General features: G+C 45.9%; 1 protein-coding gene across 1 annotated transcript in view; it reads right to left on the bottom strand.

Annotated features, from left to right (window-relative positions):
- MOSPD2 (motile sperm domain containing 2) overlaps positions 1-24,478 on the bottom strand; it is a 166,337-nt gene that overhangs the window by 108,901 nt on the left and 32,958 nt on the right. The window contains exon 2 of the mRNA XM_040338677.1: positions 474-531. Coding sequence (XP_040194611.1) covers positions 474-531 — 58 coding nt within the window. The remainder of the gene's footprint in view (positions 1-473; positions 532-24,478) is intronic.

Here is a 24,478-nt window from a genome sequence, read left to right on the forward strand (position 1 = left end):
AGAGACAGCTTTATATGTATGGCCAGTACCATACAGGACTAGGCACTGCTACCGGATAGTTCAATAAAAACACTATGATGGCTAATATCAAGTTGCTATAATTATTAATAACAAACCATTAAACAAAAAAATCTGAAGTTTAGATATTTAGGTGCAGAGACAGATATCTTTACTACATTAAGCTAGTTTCTTGTATACCAATCTCCTCTCAATCATTCTCATTTAAAAGTTCAAGTTAGTAGCAAAACTATAAATAAATAAAAAAAAAGGATGTAAAAACACAGAACATTAAAAAAGAAAGCATTGTATTAGGAGATTGATGAGATAAAATGTATGACATTGGACATAATGGATACAGGAACAAATAAAATAAAAACACAATAGAAAAGCTATAGCATAGGTTAAAGGGCTGTTGTGGACTGTACATGGTGTCGACATATAATTATTGTAATGCTGCAACTCTATATACAGACCTTGTAAATATTCCTGTGCAAATCTCTTTCTTGTGTCATGAACGAGCTTCTCCTTTTCCTACAGAAGATAAAGTGTGAACATTTTATTACACATGTTATATACAACAGAAAAAGCAAAAAACTTTTCACAACACAGATGAACACAAAGTATAATTCACACTGCACAATGTATAGAACGACTATACATCAAATCAAACTATGATTTGGCAGAACAAGTAATAGTCAGTGGAGCAGGGGTGCAGTACTGCAACCTACCTGCTAGGAATTTGGGGTGAATACAGCCAGATCTAGGTGCAGGTTGGGTAATGGTAGGTAGGGTAACAGATGAGGTTTACCACTATTTTGTCAACCTACATGTGCTAAGAAGGAAGGGGGATGTCAATGTGGGGAACCATTGAGCTACCATTGTAAATTTGTAAGCCATATTGTCTGCCTACTGGCTCTAAGCTAGGTTCACACACTGCTGAATTGCACCATAGTACAGTAATCTTTTCCAAAATTGTGCAATGCCGAGTCACCTTGATGTGAACGGATGTCCATTGTCGTGCGATTCTGTGCGACTTGGTACATCTGAAATCACACTAGTGTGATCAGAGCCTTAAGCCCCGTAAACACGACCGGGTTTCCCATTGGGAAAACTGCGGGGAGAGCTTTTGGCCGGGAATCCCAGCCGTGTGTATGATTCCTCTCAGTATTCCCGACAGGAAAACTTCCGGGAATCCCGGCGGGAATATAGGAAACCTGCTCTCTATTTTCCCGCCGGGATTCACGGCAGTTTTCCTGTGGGGAAACACTGCGAGGGAGCATACACATGGCTGGGATTCCCGGCCAAAGCTTTCCCCGCAGTTTTCCCAACGGGAAACCTGCCCGTGTGCACAGGGGGAAACTTACCGAGCAGGTTTTCAGGTTTCCCGGCGGACTTTATACTGCCGGGAATTCCGGTCGTGTGTACAGGGCTTAAGTCCACTCTTAAAGTGATACATAGCATCTTTTTTTTTTTTTATTTAAAAAATAACAAACGTTATTACTTACCTGCTCTGTGCAGTGGTTTTGCACAGAGCAGTCCAGATCCTCCTCCTTTTGGGTTACTCGTCTACGCTCCTGGCTCCTCCCTTCTGCCGAGTGCCTCCACAGCAAGTAGCTTACTAAGAGGGGACCCAAGCTGAGCTGCTGCTCCATGTGTATTTGGTTTGGAGCCATCCCCTCTATCTCCCCATTGCTTTCACAGCCAATGAGGGAGAGTCCCGGACAGTCGTGGCTCTCATGCAACATTGCTGGATCGAGAGAGGGCTAATGTAAGTATCTGTACACAGAAGGCTTTTTATCTTCATGCATAGAATGCATTAGCATGAAAAACCTTTACAACCACTTTAATTCAGAGCCATTTTGATACTTGCAATTGGTAACCAGACAATATTGTGACACCATTTAATCTCCTGCCACCATATTCAATAGCGTTAAAGCATAGCCGTCAATGTTTTCAATAGTAACTTTAATTAGTATAATTAAAATAAAATATTATTACGGTAATGTAACAACACACAACACCAAGAGAGAACAGATTACTTCATAATTCAAGAGGCCACTCTGTCCAAGCTACATGTCATGGTCCATGCGGCCTGTAGGGGCCTTCTCTTTCTACTGTAGTAATGGTGGGGTAGGGGGATACAGTGGCAGAAAACAAGTGTATGGTGGGGTCCCTAAGGACTGAGATGGAAGGAAGTTATCCGTCTTATGCATGTGCTTTCCTGGTCTTATTACAATACATATGGTGTGTCCTAAATCTAAACCTAAAATTGTACTAGCAGATTGCAAAGTGTATTGCCAGCTTTAAGGCCTAACTGAAGTCAGGGGCAGTACCATTAGACAGCAGAGTTTTACCAGCCCCATAAGCTTTAAAGGCAGCTGGACAGAGGTTGCACACATACTGTTGTCTGTAATGCTTTTCTTTGTGGCACATCAAAAATTAAGGGGCTGCTGCGAAGGTGTATTCCCCTGGAAAAACAATAACAATCATTCAGGAGGCAGCAACATCACCTCCTGAATGCCTGTCAGCTGTACCACTCTCTGAAAAGTGATCCACTGCAGATTGCATTTCAAAGAGCAACACGGGTGTAAACTAAGCTGGAAACCACTGTAACCACATGTAACGTTGCATCAGAAATCTGTAACAGCTACAAATCTTGTGATTTTCATTTGGCTGAAAATTTATATGTCTACTAAAGCTGCAGTCGGTTACTCAATGGCAGCTACAAATCTCTGGAATGACTGTGGAACAGACTTTTTACTGACAGAGTCATTTACTCCAAGCAAAGAAAAAAAATGCCTGTGTGATGCCCCCTTAAGGCAAAAAAATCAGCCAGGTGAAAGAAATAAAACACAGTACCTTAGATTCAATAACCTTAGTTCACACAAAGTATATCACTTAAAAAATGTAAATGAACACTCTCTAACTGATCTCTATTTTGCTGCATGTCTGCCATAAAATAGTTGCAGATAATATGAAGAAAATTCCAGAGGATATGACAGTCAGGTGTGAATATGTTCTCGGTAGGCTGTCCCCAGTGAGCCTGCCTGTGCTCCCGTGTCCTTGAACTGTCAGGCGGTGACATTTCACAGTGTGATCACAAGACGTTGTTTTCTCTTCACAATAAGGCACGTTATAGCGCACTGGCAAATCCAAGGCATTGCCAAAATGTTATCCACCTGATACTGACCAGACCAAGGCATCCACTTGCTGTTCGCAATCAGCTCTGGCCCTTGCTTTGTTTCTATTTACATGTGACACAATCCCAGTGTAATATCATAAACACAACAAATCATTTCTAAAGAAATATTGTTTATGGGGTTTCCTGTCTATAACAGCCAGGCACATGTTGATACAATAAAAGAAAAAATAGGATTTTTTGTACTCACCGTAAAATCCTTTTCTCTGAAGTCCATGGACGGACACAGCTCCTTAAATCTTGACAAGTGGGTTATGTTCCCTGTTTACAGGAGAGGACTAGGCAGAAACATGTTAAATAGTTAAATACATGTTACATTAACAGAGTTGAACAGCCCCGCCCAGGGGGCGGTCCCTCCAGACATAACCCTCCTCACTGCAGCATGCAGCCTCAGTTCGTAACAAGCAGTACAAACCTAAAAAGGAGGGGTGGGAGCTGTGTCCGTCCATGGACTTCAGAGAAAAGGATTTTACGGTGAGTACAAAAAATCCTATTTTCTCTTATCGTCCATGGACGGACACAGCTCCTTAAATCTTGACAAGTGGGACGTCCCCAAGCAGTGTCAAAAAACGAGGGGTGGGAAATATATCAGTAAAAACCATTTTTAACTTCACCCCAAAACAAGCAGAGCTCCTCAACGGAGGAGGTGCAACCTTAAACAGCCGCCGGCAAAAACTAGCGGCTGAAAAAAACATCATAAGATGCACTCACAGCAACCATGTAAATTCTGGAAAAAGCGTGAACGGACGAGCAAATCGCCGCCTCGCACACCTGTGAGACCGACGCATGATGTCGAAAAAAAAACAAAAAAACCCAGGAAGCACCAATTGCCCTGGTCGAAAGTGCCGTGACCGGAAAGGGGGGCCCGCCCCTTAGGAGCATAGGCCTGTATGACGGCCTGCCTGATCCACCGAGAAATGGTGGTCGACGAGACCGCCAGGCCCTTTTGTGGACCAGACACCGACACAAAAGAGAGTCAGAAGCTCCGAAATGGAGCTGTAGTAGGCTGGTATACCCGCAAAGCGCGTACCACGCCTAAAGTATGAAAGGCCGAAACCTCCTTCGGAAGAAGGGAAGGTCGCAGGCGCACCATCACCTAATCCTTATGGGGGATCAAGCATGGCGGCTTGCAAGACAAGACCGCCAACTCAGAAACCCCTCTAACAGAGGTAAAGGCCACTAATGGGGCCACCTTCTGAGATAGTGTCAAGAGAAAATCTCTCTGATGTTTCCAAAAGGAAGGTTCCTGAAGAACCGAGAGCACCAGAGTCAAAACTCATGGGGGAAGAGATGGGCCAAGAGGGGAAAGTATATGACAAACCCCTTGCACACAAAAAAAGGGGACCCACCAGGGAACGGGCCGCAAAAAGGCCACTAAAAGAACACAGCCAAGGCTGAAATCTGCCCCCAAACGGTGCTTTAAGCATTTTTTAGATCCAATCCAAGCTTTAAAAACAGCAGGACCCTGGACACCGAGAGTACGCCCGTGGACGTCACTCCATCCCTTCGCACCAAGAGAGGTACGACGGTAGATCCTCCGGAAGAAGACTACGGTGCCCTGTTGAGATGACCGAGTCAGACAGACCCTGGTCACCTAAAGTCTGGCTTCCAATAACCATGTTGAGCAAGTCAGTGACTGTACAACAGGAGGAAGTATGGGACCTTGAGACAGGAACCTCCTGCCCTGGCAATCGCCAGGGTGCCTCCGCTACCAGGCGCCCGATATCAGCGTACCAAGGACGCCGAGGTCAATCTGGAGCGATTAGAATCATCGGGATCTACTCAGCATCCACTCTGTGGAGCGGCCGAGGAAGCAACTACCATGGAGGAATGGCAAAAAATTACCGATACAGACAACACAGGGCCACCAGTGCGACTGACGCGTCTGTACAAGATCACTAGACCTGGCCACTAACTTTGACACCCTTCCACAATAGGCCCGCAAGCCAGACCCCAGCATGGTAAACATGGAACGGGTCAGTACTTCGGATCTTCTATCAGTCAGATCCATTAAAGTAGGGGTTCCCGCCCGGCGGTGAGGGACTACAAAAGCCCTCAGCGGCTTTTCTCATTCCGCATCTCAGAAATTATCAAAGAAGGGCACAGAAGGAAAAAACCTACACAGCGGTCTGATTTGTGTGATCCAAAAAAGACCGAGCCCTCGGCGGAAACCCAGCTGCACTATGCAGCTTAGGAGAGTCCCTTGCAGCAGTAAAAAGCGCACCCATAAATGCCTTATTCTGCCTTTTTTTTTTTTTTTTTTAACTAGGTACCTGGTCCATGGCTCCAAACAGAGCATTCCCCAGGGGATAACGGGGGAAGGGGGCACTCTTTTACCGCCCGCCCGCAGTCCACCCCCACCCTGGCACAAACTGTGTCCAGGACTAACAATAAAAACTCTGTGGGAATCCCAGGTGCCAACACCTGCTGCCACCACCAGCATGTGGGGAAGGACCCAGATACTGACTCCAATATTTACATAGTGTGTATTATAATATGCACACCTGTCCATACAAATAGACAAAAGCTCCTAGAGCCCTATACAGGGCCTCTCACCCACTTGCTGCGCTGACCAGGGGTAACCAGGGGACTCCCTCAGGAGGAGACTGCCCAGCGCTGCCTGTGAGGAAAAGAACCGTGAGGTAACTTTTGCAGGGACCTGTGTTTAAACAGGAAAAGCCTCCTAGGGCTGTTTTATTTAAAGCGGATGTGCCATGGGAACAAAATATTAAAAGTCAGCAGCTACAAATACTGCAGCTGCTGACTTTTAATATTAGGACACTTACCTGTCCTGGAGTCCAGCGCCGATCGCAGCAGAGCACGAGCGATCGCTCGTCACTCTGCTGCTCCCCCTGCCATCCACGCTGAGGGAACCAGGAAGTGAAGCGCTGCGGCTTCACTGCCCGGTTCCCTACGGCGCATGCGCGATTCGCGCTGCGCCCGCCGATTGGCTCACACGCTGTGTGCTGGGAGCCGAGTGTTCCCAGCACACAACGGGCGACAGACGGGATGTGACGGAATGCCCGTCTTTCGCCCGTATCGTGTGGCCGGAAGTGGGTGCAAATACCTGTCTTTAGACAGGTGTCTGCACCCCCCTCCCCCCTGAAAGGTGTCAAATGTGACACCGGAGGGGGGGAGGGTTCCGATCAGCGGGACTCCACTTTAGGGTGGAGGACCGCTTTAAGGATAAGACACAGATATAGCATAAAAAGCAAAACCGTTACAGGTGTCACCAATCAGTCAGCGTCTGCTGAAGTATAATCATAAACATCTGTGCTCATCACAGGGCTTTTTACCTCACAGGAAAGCCCAATACAAAAAAGAAAAAACACAGGCCAGATAACACAGTCCCCTCAGGAAGGCCCCCTCCCCCCTGACAGCGGCAATGTTAGCAATGCAGCAAGGGAAAGGAGCAGGGAAGTAAGGGGAAGGGACCCCCGAACCCCAGGAATGCCCAGCCGTACCAACCCACCGAAGCAGGAGGGACTGTACTTACCCGTCCAAGCGAGGACTCGCTGACGCATTCCTGACAGAACTACAACCGAAATGGAGGTAGCTGTCGGCCCGGTCCACTGTGAGTGAGACAACACCACAGCCCAGTCATATGTGGACCTCGGAGCAAAGCTCACCGGCCACCTCAGGAGTCATGAGGTATGGCGTGGCAGACCCAGCCTCTTTGCAAAGGTGTGCCCACGCTTGCTGGTCGGACTGAGTAGACTACAAGGATCTATATTATCCAGCCTGTCTCTCAGCCAACAGTTGAAAGAAGATTCTTCAAGAAAAAGTAAAGTAAAATAAAATAAAATTTCTCCTCAGGGCGCTGGGCCCAAAGGGAGCCATACGTCCTTCTCCTTTGCTAGGCAGAACGAAACTGAGGCTGCATGCTGCAGTGAGGAGGGTTATGTCTGGAGGGACCGCCCCCTGGGCGGGGCTGTTCAACTCTGTTAATGTAACATGTATTTAACTATTTAACATGTTTCTGCCTAGTCCTCTCCTGTAAACAGGGAACATAACCCACTTGTCAAGATTTAAGGATCTGTGTCCGTCCATGGACGATAAGAGAAAAACATTTTTGAATGAGAATGGCCACTCATATTTCTTAGATTACACCAGTGGTGCCCAACCAGTGGCCCGTGGAGCCCTCTGATGTGGCCCGCGACCTCCTGCTCTGGGATGGCTGGTTGGCAAGCCCAGATTGCAGGTTGCCGACCTGCCATCTCAGAGCATCAGTGTTGTGAATGAAGCCAGCAGTAGAGGAAGCAAGCAGCTTTTCGGAAAGTGCACCACACCTGCAAGGATATAATAGACGTCTATGGCAAAGTCCAGCTCACTAGCGGGAAAACCACAGGAACACTACGCCGCACCCACGGGGTGTGGGTAGACCACAGACATTTAGTGTAAAAGCAGCCTTAGGCCCCTTTCACACCAACGGTCCGACCCAATCGGACCCTCCATTCACCTCTATGGAGCGGCAGATATAAACAGACTTTTGTTCGTTTACACCTGCCTACCTCCAATCCGATCTGCTAAAAAAATAAGTGGATCTGTCCCCTTCCATCTGATTGGATTAAAGGGCCCATAGAGTAGATTGGGCTGTGTCTGTGTCTGCTTTGTATATGCAGACTGGACACAGACCTGTCGTCATCTGCCCACTCCGATCATTGTGGTCCGCGACTGGTTACTAAGTCGCTTAAGTGGCCCTCGGCCTTCAAAAACGTTGGGCACCCTTGGTCTACACCAAGACCCCTTTCACACTGAGGAGTTTTTCAGGCGGTACAGCACTAAAAATAGCGCTGCTATACCGCCTGAAAAACTCCTGCCAAGCAACCTCAATGTAAAAGCCCGAGGGCTTTCACACTGAGGCGATACGCTGGCGGGAGAGAAAAAAATCTCCTGCCAGCAGCATCTTTGGAGCGGTATGTATACCGCTTCTTCGCCGCTCCTTCCCATTTAAAACAATGGGAAACGGCGGTAATACCGCCCGCAATGCGCCTCTGCAGAGGCGCATTGCGGGCGGTATTAACCCTTTATCGTCCACTAGCAGGGGTTAATACCGCACCGCTAGCGGCCAAATCCCGCGTCAATTACGACGGTATAGCAGCGCTATTTTTAGCGGCGCTATACCGCCACCGCGGCTCCTGCCCCAGTGTGAAAGTGGCCTAAGGAAAGGAACTCTGCTTCCCATGATGCAACAGGAGCTGCCACTAAATTGCTCTGTGTAAGTTTTGCTGTTAGCACATTGGACTGGGAAGGGAGGGCACAAAAATAACATTTTGTGGGACACTACACTCAAATATACCCGCTAGGTCTTTATCTATAAACAGCTCTCAGGAAAGAGGAAAATATTTCCCAGTATTATGTTAAAAACGACACATAAGCAATAAGTGTTAAAACAGACTGACTGTTATTTTAAGGTGGAACTTCACTGAAAACCAGACATTCCATCCTCCTCCTTCACACCTGTGTTAATAAAACCAAAACAAATATGTATTTGATGGAAGATTCTACTTAGGAGATGGAATGTGTCTAATCTAGTTACTAATGTAATCTTATCAGATCAGGATTTATGAAATAGGACTTGTATAAAAAAAAAAAGATCATTTTACTTTCAGAGGCAGCCAGACTTCCAAATGTGGATCGATTCCAAATGGCTTTCCCATGGCCAACTACAAGAATTTATGAATACACTACACAGGAGAATGTTCAACAACTGTTATGACCGGCTTATTAAAAGGTCTCTGGTAATCCACATTTGCTAAAAGATGGCCATAGATGGATCAAAATGTGGCCAGTTCCATGTGTGGCCATTGCAGTTGAACAGAAGTCAATCTACATAAAATCAGGCAAGAAAGACTGCCTTTTGTGACCCCCAAGCCATAAGGAAGCATTTAACCCTTGCAGCACGGGCACATCCCCACTGTATAGGAGGACTTTTTAGTTTTGTATAGTACATCTTTAGAGTGGTTGTAAACCCTTTACAACCACTTTATGCTACAGGTAAGCCTATAATAAGACTACCCTGCACGGTTTAGGAGATATCCACTGTGCCCTGCATGTGCCAATGTCATTGGCACATGGGCACTAAAGCAATGGCACTTATGTGCTGTTGCTTCAGTCTGTGTGCCGTTACCGGCGGCTCCCACGCACATGCGCGGAAGTGACGTAACCACAGCTCTGGCCAATCATAGCGACAGGGCTGCGATACCTGGAAGTAACCAATGGGAAAAATGCCGCCAGCCGTAGGGGGGTATGAGGACTAATGCGGGGGCTTCGATCTAAGGTAAGCAATTCATAATGAGCTAGTATGCCATGCATACTAGCTCATTATGCCTTTGTCTTGAGGGATTTACAACCACTTTAACCACTTAAGAACCGGACCAATATGCAGGTTAAGGACCTTGCCCCTTTTTGTGATTCGGCACTGCATCGATTTAACTGACAATTGTGCGAGGTGGCTCCCAAACAAAATTGGCGTCCTTTTTTTCCCACAAATAGAGCTTTCTTTTGGTGGTATTTGATCACCTCTGCGGTTTTTATTTTTTGCGCTATAAACAAAAATAGAGCGACAATTTTGAAAAAAAAAAACAATATTTTTTACTTTTTGCTATAATAAATATCCCCAAAAAAGATATATATATATATAAAAAAAAAAAAAAAAATTCCTCAGTTTAGGCAGTTACGTATTCTTCTACCTATTTTTGGTAAAAAAACAAAAAAACAAAAAAAAAAAATCACAATAAGCGTTTAACGATTGGTTTGCGCAAAATTAATAGCGTTTACAAAATAGGTGATAGTTTTATGGCATTTTTATTAATAATTTTATTTATTACTACTAATGGCGGCAATCAGCGATTGTTTTCGTGACCGCGACATTATGGCGGACACATCGGACAATTTTGACACATTTTTGGGACCATTGTCATTTTCACAGCAAAACATGCTATAAAAATGCATTGATTACTGTGAAAATGACAATTGCAGTTTAGGATTTAACCACAAGGGGGCGCTGTAAGGGTTAAGTGTGACCTTATATGTGTTTCTAACTGTAGGGGGCGGGGCTGGACGTGTGACGTCATTGATCGTGTTTCCCTATATTAGGGAACACACTATCAATGAAGCTGCCACTGTGAAGAACGGGGAAGGTGTGTTTACACACACCTCTCCCCGTTCTTCAGCTCCTGTGACCGATCGCGGGACACCGGCGGCGATCGGGTTCCGCGGTCACGGAGCTTTGCACCCGGTCGCGCGCGCGACCCACGGCTGGGCACTTAAAGAGGACGTACCCATACGTGATTGTGCCCAGCCGTGCCATTCTGCCGACGTATATGTGCAGGAGGCGGTCCTTAAGTGGTTAATGGTATTTATTATAACCTGATTGCATCTAAAGATGAACATACAAGGAGTGAATTGTGGCAGATTCCTAATGAACCAGCCAAAACTTAAGCTGTGGGTGACCCTGTTGGCATCTTTCCATCTGACATCCTTGCAGTAAGAAAATAGAGTCGGGGTTTTTTTTTTTGTTGTTGTACATACACTATACACTTACAATAACAATGATATAGCCCTACAAATATAATAAATAATTAGACATATTCTGCACACAAGCCAATGTGTCCTTGTATGCACCTTTTTTCCCAAGGAATACAGCTTATTCAATGTTGTTTTAGTTTTGGGTGAATAACACTGCAACCCGTACGTATATTTTCATTATGTAGTAAGTCCAAATACTGTGTAACCTCTAATAACATCAATGAGCACAGAAATGCGGCTGAAGCTGGCAGAGAATGTAGGCAATGCTTAATTCCCATGGTAACAAGATTAAGTGCAAAACTGCAGGCACAGTCGTGTTGGTTTGTGGATATACAATAACTGAAGGTCATTTACATTTAGATTCAAACCAACTGATCCATGGCAAGTTATAAACCAATTTGTTGGTTTGCCTCTCCAAAATCTACCTAAAATAACGATAACCTAACTCTTTCCATCAACCTTCCATAAAATTCGAGATTTTCCTAGCTTGTGACGGAAAATATTAATTATATGAAGACAGGAGGCGAGTATCTTATGCATTATCTTTCTTTAATAATGCCCATAGCAGAAATACAGTAAACATTTATTGTAACTTAAAAAATTCAAAGAACTACCCTTCCCAGCAGTCCCTGGGCCAGTGTAGCCCCTCCCAGACCGTAGCCTATATAAGGGACTGTCTGAGGTAACCTATTCCTCTTTCTTCATGCAAATTAGTGTAAACAGGAACCGAAAGTCCAATTAGACATCTCCGCGGCTGCCGGGAACCTTCCGACCGGAACACAACATCCGAATCTGGAGGAAACGAAAGGACAAGGCCAACACGGACCAACTTCATCCCAACGGGGACTATAGGAAACCCAAACCATTCGGAGCCGACCGGTCAGTTGTCCTCAGGAACATGGACCAACGGATTCAGTCAACGGCATCCCGACTCCGGATCTGGAACGCAGTAGGAACCTCCATCTGCGGTGAACTAAACCCATGGATCGAAACGGACAGCAATCCCAACGGGGATAGTGAAAACGAACTCCCGGGGCGTACCAGCCTCCGACTTGCAGGGTGCGTGGTTCATCAGTCTAGAACGAGAGAGAGACAACCTCGTGACAGGGTTGGGTTGGGAGGGAAGATACTCGCCTCCTGTCTTCATATAATTAATATTTTCCGTCACAAGCTAGGAAAATCTCGAATTATACATCAGACAGGAGGCTCATATCTTATGCAAGTTCAAAGCTATAACAATGCATATGACCAATAACAATCAAAATAATCCACAACACTGACATAGTTCAAAGCGGGATTGGCGGAAAAGCGGTCGCTGACAACAGTCCGCCGCTATAGTAAGTCACAGAGGAAACCGGGAAGAGAGGATTAACGTAGGAAACAAGGAGTTGAAAGACTTGCGAAGATCGCAGCGAGGCTGTCCAGGACATATAAGTCTGTAGACAGCGGACCACATACAGTTGTGGATGTGCGGGGAAGAACGGGTAGAAAACCGATCGAAGTACCGTCTGGTCCAACGCATGACGGAAAAAGACTTGAGTCTCTGAGGCGAGGAATGACGCCTGGATATGTCCAAAGCCTTGACGTCTGACCCACGATGATGGAAATCAGACACAAGAAGACAGTAAGCTCGAAAGACAGTAACCTCAAAACAGAGTGTCAACGTCCCCCAGCCCGAGAACATGATCATGACCTTGGAAAAATCCCAAGTGTGCTGGTACATTGGGCGATTTAAACTTAACGCCTTCAAAATTGACACACCAACGGATCCAAAGAGTCCGCCAGATAATTGGCTATTACAGACCCTGGCGCTTGAACGGGGTCGACCCGTCGTTGATCACACCAAGTAACCCAGAGTCCCCAGGTAGATCGAGATGCCGATCTAGTCCCGGGGCCCAGTCCAAGGCAGGGAATCCCTAGCTGTTCCCGAAAGGTCGTAGTCTGCGACCGGAACCCCGATACTAACCATGTGAGGAGAGGTAGGATGTGCTTCGTGAGTAGAGGGTGCAGATCCCCGTTCGGACCAGCGAGGAGGTGGGGGGAATGAGGGAACAACCTGGGGAGTTCCACCGTCATCCTCAGAAGGAGGGGAAACCATGGCTGCGTCGGCCACCACGGAGTGAACCGCACGACTGATGCCCTCCGGCTCGCTAAGTGAAGGAGGACCCTGAGGGTCACCGGGAACAGGGGAACGCGTAATGTGTCCCCTGTGACCACGTTTGGTGGAGGGCGTCCACATGGTGCGCCTCCGGATCCGGCCTCCGGTTGTAAGAGCGCGGAAACTGGTGGTTGATACGGGGAGCGAACAGGTCCATAGAGAAGGATCCGCGAAGTGAGCGAGGATCAGGGACCCTGACCGGTGCGGTCGCCAATCGTTGGAATCGGTCAGGTAACGAGAATCCAATCTGCCACCCTATAGGGATAGTCTGTGGCATATCCCGCAATCGGGACGATGTTGCATTCCAGGCAGAAGTGCCCGAAGTCTTACTAGATCCGCTAGGATTCTGGATCAGGGGCCCACCAAGCGATCGACGTACCGGACTGCGGGTACGTTGTCCGAACGCAATAGCACACAGCAGATGGACGTGCGTGGCAACAGACTTCCGATGGCAAAAAAGGCCGTCAGGGGTGTACGTGTTGATGTGAAGCCGAGGGTTCTCTGCGGACCACGTCCTACCGGGGGACGAGGGACTGCACCGAGCACCCCAGCCGAGGCGGCTGGTATCCGACCCTATGACGAAATCCGGTGAGGAGTTGAAAATGTCTCGCCGTTCCGTTTGACGGCATGACGTAACCACTACCGTAGGTCCACCATGGCTTCACTTAGTTTGTATAGCGAAGCCCCTAGCGAAGATTTAGAGTCTCGAGTCTCTGGAGGGTTCAACAGTGAAGAGGGGCTGGAGAGTGGCCTGGATTGACACCGGGAACAGGCCGACTAAGCGAGTCAGTCCGCGTAAGGACACCCGCTGCTGCCCAGCATGATACTGATGTCTTTGCGGATGGCGGCTAATTGGGTATGGGTGGCCGAAGGATCGCTCGGTTGGTGTCCACCAAGAACCCCAAAAACTCTATCTCCTGAAATGGGGAGATAATAGGTGTTCGTGATCTATGAGGAGTCCCAGATCGCGAAGCGATCCGACCATCCAGGAGGCGTGTTCGCTCGCTAGGCGAGGGGAACCAGCCATTAGAAGTAGGTCGTTCAAGTAGATGTTCAACCTCACCCTTGTTCCACAGGGCAGTAAGTTGGTGAGATTTCTCAAGATCCCACCGGACGAAAAACCGACTTTCTTCTTCCTGATCGGGAAGATGTTGTTGAGGAAGTTCAAAGAGAGCGGGTCCATCTCTACTATCGGCTGTTTGGTCCAAGGTCTAGCAACCTGTTGTCCATTAGGACGGTGTTTAGGTTTGAAAAACCGAATGGGATGGTGAACCAGGTATACGCCTGGTAATATAACTCCATTTGTCCTACCGTCTTAAAGATATCATCAATTAGCGTGATCCCATTGTGCTAGGTCAACCGGCTTACAGAGGCGGTAGCCTGCTCACTAAGGCGTAGGGTTAGGTGATAGGTCCAGAGATCTAAGACCCAGTACTGTGAGGTCCCAAAGGCCCTCTCTATTCCTTTCCTGGAATACTGAATGATTATGGGATCCACCTCTGGAGTGAGCACCACCGTATTTGGTAATGGAAGGGTGAGTATTCCACCCTCAACTTGTCCGGTTAGCGTACCGATCGATCTCCGGGTCCAGCATTCGATCTATTGGATCACCTCAGGTAGAGGTGCCCAGTCACCGGAGTGTGGGTGGCCAATCACCTCCTGATCAAAAAATGGTACTCCACAAGAGTCCAATAAGGTTTTACCCTGGGACCTAGGGTTGGCGTCGTCATGGAGCGCCATGTGCCCACTGCTCACATAATCATCATCATTATCATCATCATTTTCATCCTCAGACTCAAAGGTGTTAGCCGCCTCGTACTCCGCGGACGACTCTGGAAGAGTCCACGAGGAGTCTGGCTCAGTCCGTCTAGCGGATCGCTGCCTCTGCATGTGCATCTCCCCGAGGCTCGGGGGTCGATTGGAGTCTGGGAAGGCAGTGGGTCGGCAGGCCCGGGAGGGTACTGCCTGGGGCATGTTATTTACTTCCCCTGTCGGGGAGTCAATGGGTCGGCAGTCCTGGGAGGGTACTGCCTGGGGCATGTTAATTACTTCCCCTGCCGGGGAGACGGAGGCCACATTAATGTGACGGCGCATACGGGACGCCATGCCCTACTCAGGGGCGTTATATCCTTGCCGGGAGATCCGGACATAGGGGTGCATGTGGGTTGGAACAACCGATGCCCTGGTAGTCTGGACGGACCTACCGACCAGCTCAGGAACCAGTGCAGCACTGAGGTAGGTAGGGCCTTCCAGGGCTGCGTCCACCACTTCAGTGGCACCAGTAGGGAGTAAAGGATCTGTCGCCAGCCACAGGAGAGGAGTCAGCTGTCTGCGGACAGCACGGCCGTGCAGCACAGGAAGATACGGAAGTTATGTACTATAACTTGTATAGTAATTTCTATAATTCATTCAATTATTGTTATAATTTGTTCATTTATTTATATATATATATATATATATATATATGTATTTATTTATTCAACTATATATAAAGTATAGTTTAATAGTTTATATTTAAAATGTATTTATTATATATATTTATATATTTATTTATTTATTCAATCATATAGATTGTATAAATTATTTATTTATAGACATTTATGTTCATTGATTTATTTATATTTATTTAATTATATTTATTTAATAAGTCAATAATGTATTCATTCGTATAATTATTTAAATTTATTATTTATTTACATGTATTAATATATTCATTATATGTAGAATAGACTACAGGGGAATAAATTCCTAGAACAAGAACTGATGTTTAATGTGACTGAAGGTGAAGGAGTGACAGAAGCAGGGGAGGGGAGGAATTCCCCACCAGCTAGGTGTGAGTGACAGAAGTTAGATGAGGGGAGATATTCCCCACCACAAGGGGAGCTAGACGTGAGGCTCGGGGCCGTAGTCTCGCGAGACTACGGCCTAACGTGATTCGCATAGATCAGTGAGATCTACACAGAGTTCCAACCATACAGCCGCCCGCACCCTGGCGTGGCGGCGATGGGGAGAGACGGCCTAGCACACGGAGGATGGGGTCCCCAGGACAGGTCCGCAGCAATGGCGCCGTCGATTCGCGACAATAGCGCGATTGGTGCAGGGAGATCCTCACCGCCACGCCCCCCTCAGAGATGAGACGCTCTGAGGAGAAGAAGGGAGGTAGGAAAAAAGGCGCCGAGATGTTAAAATGGCGCCGTCCTACCTCCAGTCAGAAAACTAGCAGTGTGCAGAGCGCACCGGGGGGAAACAAAAGAAGCAAAGCAGCGGTATATTGTAAAATAAACAAATAAAGAAGCCCAATGACTGTAAGATGTACACATCAGAGGAAACCGCGTTCTCTACAAAACGGGTGGCACAGATAGCAAAGTGGGAAAAGCATACAGCAAAAACTAAACGTTTATCATTTTTTAGAAATATCAGTTGTGCTTCATAAGACAGAAGGTTGATAGAACAACACACAGATGAAGGTCTGAGGGGATCAGAGGGTATATACAGATACAGGTGGAAGTTGAAGGGAATAGCGGAGGAGGGAAAAACCTCTGTAGCTGTAATAAAAGCCGGGGGGGGGGGATCCCCAGCACCCTGTGGAAAGACGATGTGACATTAGAATCTACACAAATTAAAAAAGGCTGCCGATAACCAAATAACAAGCAAGCCTACATAAAAATTATAAACATAGAGTAATGTACTTATCTGAGTTATGGCTATGAGCAGAAAGAAAGAGGAATAGGTTACCTCAGACAGTCCCTTATATAGGCTACGGTCTGGGAGGGGCTACACTGGCCCAGGGACTGCTGGGAAGGGTAGTTCTTTGAATTTTTTAAGTTACAATAAATGTTTACTGTATTTCTGCTATGGGCATTATTAAAGAAAGATAATGCATAAGATATGAGCCTCCTGTCTGATGTATAACTTATAATTAATAATCATGAAAGAATTAAAGCAAAATAAATGACAATGTATTTCATCATGCTCATGTTGTTTATGAAGGAGGGGCAAATCCAGAATCATTTCCTTCCCTGGATTCACTACGAACCAGGGTGGATAAAAATCAAGGATTAAAAAAATAATAAAAAAAAAAAATATATATATATATATATATATATATATATATATATATATATATATATATATATATATATAATTTTTTTTTTTTATTAACTTTATTTAAAAAAAATGCTTTTGAAGTAAAAATGTATCTAAAGATAGTTTTCTATTTAAAGGGGTTGTATAGGAAAAAAAATGTTTTCATAATAAGCATCCTTTACCTGCAGACATTCCTCTTTTCACTTCCTCATTGTTTGTTTTTGCTCAGAAGTTGCTCTATTTCTTCTCAGTTCTGTTCTCTTCCTGCTTGTCTGATTTTACTGACCACAGTGATGGGAGGCTTTACTACGGTGGTCAGTGACGTGCTCACCCCCTCCTGGGAACTACATCTGAGTGGCAGGACGCTCTCTATGTGTTAGAGACTTCAAGGAGGTGTGAATTACTGGGCGTGCCGCAATGCACACTGGGAAATGTAGTTCTTACATGAACGAGCGCCGCAAACCAGGAAGTGAATGAGAGAACAGAAACTAGAATGCAGGAGGTGATATAGATGAAGGAATTTAATAGGTATTTACTCGTTTTTTAACATAATCATTACACTATTCTGTCTGTCTACCTTGCAGACATTAATTTTAGGCAAAAAAATGTTTTCCCCTTTACAACTCCTTTAAGATGCATTAATAATCTAGTTTATTCAGCATGAAATGGAGATTAGTTATGTAGCATGAGGCTGTATATTCTGCAACATTTAAATTTTTTAGTAAACTCGTTCAAATGAATCCAAGCTCTGCAAGCTGAGATAACAAGCACTGCATTGACACATTCACACAATTTCACAGTAACCATGAGATAAAAAAAAGTTCAGAAATATTTCTTTATCCCACTGTTTTGCAAATCTATGTACACTACAAACTGTATGACTGTTGAAAAAATGCATCTGTACCAGGCTCTAGGTGTGAGGAGGAAGGGCAAGAAGTAAAAATGAAAGTATAAATCTTGTGATCTTTCTGCACATGGCTTGTAGTGCTTTATTCCTCCCTTGAGGAGCAAAATGGCAGCAGGCCACAGAAGAGACCCAATTTGGAAATATATACTAACCTGACAACTTATTATTCTAAATGGGAAACCTTCATTTAGTTTGCAAATATTAAAGATTCTAACTACCAGCAAGAATAAGTCCTTACATTTAAAGAGCACCTATCATCTTTAATCCATCATGGCAGCCCCTGTTAGCGGGCATCCACTCACCTGCTGCCGCCACATCCTTGACCTTGTTGTGTCACTACCACATCACCAGCCGTCCCATTAACCGCTTAAGGACCACAGCACACAGATTTACATTGACAGAATGGCATGGACAGGCAAACGGGCGCACAGGTACGTCTCCTTTAATTTGCCGCCGTGTAGGTGAGCACGCATGCAACCCTGTCGCGAGCTCCGTGCGCACGGACTCGATGTCCGCCGGTGTACCGCAATCTTGTCACGGAGCTGAAGAACGGGGAGAGGTCAGTGTAAACACAACATCTCCCCGTTCTTCCTAGTGACATATCACTGATCAAATGCTCCCTGTCATAGGGAGCAGCGATCAGTGATGTGTCACTCGTAGCCACACCCCCCTAACAGTTAGAATCACTTTCCTAGGACCATTTTTTTTTCAGAATAAAGAAAACAAATCTCATAGGTGACTATGAACAGTATGTAATGCAACATTTATTTATATATATATTTTTTAATGATGTGGGTTTAGTGACACTTTAAAAAAAAGGTAAAAACCTATGTAAAGTCCCCCTTATACATGCGCCTGAGCCTGATCACAATACAGCACTGTGCACGAGATCAGTGGCTCTCTCCAGTCCCCTCACTAGAAAGAGAGGCAGCAGCGGGTGCTTGGCTCCTGCTGCTGTTGATCACAGCCAGTGAGGAGAGAGCAGGGGTCAGCAAATGGTGAATATCAGCAAATGTTTGGCCATAATAAAAGAAGAAGGACAGACATTAGGGATGTGCGTCAAATTCTGTGATCCAGAGGATACTTATTTCTAATGACGCAATCTACTAAAAACAATAGGGATGAGGCTGGGTAAAGGCAATTGACTACTGGCCATTCCTATGAACAGTTAAAACAGCATCAGTTTACATACACTGTTGTGAAAAAGTATTTGCTGATTTACTTCCTGATTTTTTTTGCATATTGGTCAGACTAAAATGATTCGGATCATCAGACATTTTTATTCTACACAACGATAAGCAGAGTAAATACAAAATGCAGTTTTTAAATGATGATTTAATTTATTTAAAAAAAAGCTATGCAAACCTGCTTGGCCCTATGTGAAAAAGTAATTGCCCCCTAAACCCCCGCGGCATAACCCAAGTGCGCTTGAGCTTACAAACTGATGGCCGGACATTGTCCTTCAGGATTTTCTGGTACAGTGTGATAAGTGTGGTCTCTTACCCATACAGACTCTACAGAACATAGAATACATTTCGTATTCTGTGAATCTTTCGAAAATATGGTTCATATTATGACATAAAATTCTGAAAAACAAAGTATATTCTCACATTTCAGGCAAATCAGATATATATATATATATATATATATATATATATATATATATATATATATCACACAAATTGTTTTAATTTACATCGGTTTACATTAGGTAAGTGATGTGATCGCTACAGGCCCCACAGGCCCCGAGGGGAGCCAACAATCTAATGAGACACAAACACACAAACACTTCCTAACCAAGCAGTAGCTGATCAACTTAGTTTACAGAAGGAACCCATAACAAGAAATAAACATCAACACTGTAGGATTGATTGACAAAGGAATACAGATTGTTCACACAAACGTTCACTGAGCTTAGTAAATATTGCAAAGCTGAATTCAATTATCCAATCGTGTTAGCAAAAATCCCTTCTTTTTCTTGCACGTGTTGGACATTCAAAGAAAAAAAAAAAAAAAAAAAAAAAAAAAACACAGCTTCAGCTGATTTACAAATTTGCATGCGCAACCAGAGTATGTCTGCATGGGGCAGGTGCAGACATGACAGCAGCAGAGAGCCAAGTTGCAGAGTGTATACAGGAGCACTAAGGTGCCGTGTTGATGGTCTGGAGTAAGGATGAGCTCCGGCGTGTTCGCATAGAACACGTGCAGAGCCCACCAGGAAGTGAGCACGGCGCTGTGCTAATCACAGCCAGGGAGACATTGTCCCGATGCTCGGCTGCAGGGATTGTAAAATGTCTCCCTGGCTGTTATTAGCGCAACGCCTTGCACACTTCCTGGCGGGCTCTGCACGTGTTCTATGCGAACACGCCAGAGCTCATCCTTAGTCTGGAGGACCAAGGCGGCAGGCCTGAGCAACGGTACTACTAGAGAGCCACAAGGTTGAATTTGTTTGTGTTGATGGTGGAAACCCCTGTGTGTGAAACTGAATTTCTGTATGAACCTATCTTTTACCATTTTATTAATATAACTGCAACAAGCCCTTAAAAGGGGTTGTAAAGTAAAAAAAAAAAAAATTCACCTTAATGCATTCTATGCAGCTGTTCTGTGAAGCCCCCAGAGGATTGTTAGAGAACAAACAGCCTCGTGAGGGCCAAGTAACACACCAGACAGGTCAGGATTAGATTATAAATAAAAATATCCCAAGCTTTGAACATCTCACAGAGCACTGTTCAATCCATCATTCGAAAATGGAAAGAGTATGACATACCTGCAAACCTACCAAGACATGGCCGTCCACCTGAACTGACAGGCCGGGCAAGGAGACCATTAATCAGAGAAGCAGCCAAGAGGCCCATGGTAACTCTGGAGGGGATGCAGAGATCCACAGCTCAGGTGGGAGAATCTGTCCACAGGACAACTATTAGTCGTGCTCTCCACAAATCCGGCCTCCATGGAAGAGTGGAAAAAAGAAAGCCATTGTTGAAGGAAAACCATAAGAAGTCTTGTTTGCGAGAAGCCATGTGGGGGACACAGCAAATATGTGAAAGAATGAGACCAAATTGAACTTCTTAGCTTAAAAGCAAAACGCTATGTGTGGCAGAAAACTAACACTGCACATCACCCTAAACACATCATCCCCACCGTGAAACATGGTGGTGGCAGCATCATGTTGTGGGAATGCATTTCTTCAGCAGGGACAGGGAAGCTGGTTAGAATTGATGGGAAGATGGATGGAGCCAAATACAGGGCTATCTTAGAAGAAAACCTAGTAGAGTCTGCAAAAGACATAAGACTTGGGCGAAGGTTCACCTTTCACACTGGGGCGCTTTGCAGACGCTATAGCGCTAAAAATAGCGCCTGCAAAGCGCCCTAAAACAGCGGCTCCATTCTCTCCAGTGTGAAAGCCCAAACTCACCGCTCCTAAATCCCCGCTGCCAATTCAATTCAATGGGCAGTGGTGCCAAACCACCAGCAAAGCGCCGCTGTAGCTGCGCTTTGCTGGCGGTTTTAACCCTTTTTCAAGCTATTTTGCAAAGAATGGGCAAAAATGTCACTCTAGATGTGCAAAGCTGGTAGAGACATCGCAGTGAATGGTGGTTCTGTAAAGTATTGAATACAAATGCATGCCGCGCTTTTCAGATATTTGCAAAAATAAATAAAAACCTTTATCATTTTCCTTTTACAATTATGTCCTACTTTGTGCTGTTCTATCACATAAAATCCCAATAAAATAAACTTTCATTTTTAGTTGTAACATGACAGAATATGGAAAATGTAAAGGGGTATGAATACTTTAAGGCACTGTATTTAGCTGACTGTATGGAGTAATGTTTTAAACACTTTAGACTGAGCAAGTTTAGCCATTGAACCGACACCCCATGGGCCAGCTTTATCATAAAGAAATAAAGACTAGAACATTTCAGACCAGGCAATTAATTCTTCTTCTATTATGAGTTGGGCAGAGTGTGTCTCACAGATGACCAGTTCTCCATCTGACCATAATCAGCCAGATTGAGAACAAATTATTTCAGCCCTTTGAGCTTTTTCAAGCTTACACGGGTATTTCGAGTTTATACCGCAATTTAAAAAAGTACATGACAAGAACTGCTATATGATAATGTACATGATTTTAATTTCACAAAGTTGTAAAGAAATATGACAAATTGCACGCAAGCGTCCCATCTGTTAATGCTATGAACGATGACTGATTCTGCCTTTTAGTAAACGGCATAAAAAAAACGATTACAACACAGGCTTGTAACAAAAAAAAAACAAACACACAATGCTATCCATTTCTACCCAGCAAAAAAACAAAGAAAATGGAGAGGCCTCTCTGAAATCAAATTATAGTAAACAACCCTAAATCCTCTGCAAAAGGGCATTCGTATTTTTAACTACTGAGAAATTCAAGATAAAATAAATAAATCTAGGGCTCAGTTCACACTGCAGTGACCTGAAAGTCGTGCAGTTTACAGTGCGACTTTTCCAGGCGACTTTAGTGCAACTTGATGAGACTCAGGGATTGCCTGAGTAATCTTCCATGTCGGATCCAAATCACATCAATTAAGAGGAGGATCTGACTTGGAGGCGACTTCCATTAGTCTATGGGCACAAGTCGGAAAGAAGTCACCTTGAAGAAGCAGTACAGGAACCTTTTCTAAAGTCGGAGGGACTTCAGTAGTGTGAATTAAAGCGGAGGTTCACCCTAAATTTAAACTTTCTCTTAATTAAACCACTACCCATCGTCTATGAATAATCCGTTTTTTTTTCTAATCGGAATCTTTACCTTTCTAATGCAGCCTTCAGTGTAGTGTCAATCATCCTTTCCCCGCGGGAGTGGGCGTGTATTTTCTTTTCCCCACAAGCGCGATGTCTCCTGGGAGTGAGTGATGAGAATCCCAGGAGACGCGCTGTACTGTAATCCTGCAATATCTCGCGGATCACGTGACTCGGCAAGCGGGTCATGTGACGAGGGCGGCTACAAATTCTCCATTTTAGGTATGGGAACACAGGTGGATGTCGTCACAACGGGGCGTGACCTCAGTACGCCGGCCGTTGTGATGGCAACTGTGTAATGTTCATGGCGACGCTCACCATCAACACTGCACATGCGCGGGATAGAGCGGTTAATGCTGGGATGTCAGCATTCACCGTATCCCGGAAGGACATCCTGGTGGGCTTCAGAGTGCTGACCTTGCCGACCCCTGTTCTCTACCCTACCTACCACCGACCTCTGTACACTGCCCTACCTACCACCGACCTCTGTACACTGCCCTACCTACCACCGACCTCTGTACACTGCCCTACCTACCACCGACCTCTGTACACTGCCCTACCTACCACCTACCTCTGTACACTGCCCTACCTACCACCGACCTCTGTACACTGCCCTACCTACCACCAACCTCTGTACACTGCCCTACCTACCACCAACCTCTGTACACTGCCCTACCTACCACCAACCCCTGTACACTGCCCTACCTACCACCTACCAAGCATAAACACAGCTTCCCCATTCTTCACTGTGGCGGCGTCATCGATCGTGTGTTCCCTTTTATGCCGGGTACAGACGAGAGGATTGATCCGCGGATACGGTCCGCCGGACCGTATCCGCGGATAAATCCTCTCGAGGATTTCCCCGGATTTGGATCCGATGGAGTGTACTCACCATCGGATCGAAATCCGCGCCTAAATCCCTTCGCGATGACATGTCGCGCCGTCGCCGCGATGATGACGCGGCGACGTGCGCGACGCTGTCATATAAGGATACCCACGCATGCGTCAAATCATTACGACGCATGCGAGGGAGGGAATCGGACGGATCGATCCGGTGAGTCTGTACAGACCGAGTCCAGCGGATAGATTTCTTAGCATGCTAAGAAATTTTTATCTGCTGGAAATCGGTGGGGCAGAAAAAAATCCGCGGAAAAAGATCCGCTGGGATGTACACACCAGCGGATCTATCCGCTGGAACTGATCCGCAGATCAATTCCAGCAGATAGATCCTCTCGTGTGTACGGGGCCTTATAGGGAATCACAATCGATGACGTCACACCTACAGCCACAACCCCCTACAGTTGTAAACACTCGAGGTCACACATAATCCCTTCAGCGCCCCCTTGTGGTTAACTCCCAAACTGCAACTGTAATTTTCACAGTAAACAATGCATTTTAAAGCGGATGTGTCACGGGGAAAAAATATTAAAAGCCAGCAGCTACAAATACTGCAGCTGCTGACTTTTAATATTAGGACACTTACCTGTCCTGGAGTCCAGCGCTGATCGCAGCAGAGCACGAGCGATCGCTCGTCTCTCTGCTGCTCCCCCCTCCATCCACGCTCAGGGAACCAGGAAGTGAAGCGCTGCGGCTTCACTGCCCGGTTCCCTACGGCGCATGCGCGAGTCGCGCTGCGCCCGCCGATTGGCTCACACGCTGTGTGTTGGGAGCCGAGTGTTCCCAGCACACAACGGGCGACAGACGGGATGTGACGGAATGCCCGTCTTTCGCCCGTAGCGTGTGGCCGGAAGTGTCTGCACCCCCCTCCCCCTGAAAGGTGTCAAATGTGACACCGGAGGGGGGGAGGGTTCCGATCAGCGGG

Source organism: Rana temporaria, chromosome 2 (genome assembly GCF_905171775.1).
Source record: "Rana temporaria chromosome 2, aRanTem1.1, whole genome shotgun sequence".
Classification (NCBI taxonomy): Eukaryota; Metazoa; Chordata; class Amphibia; order Anura; family Ranidae; genus Rana; species Rana temporaria.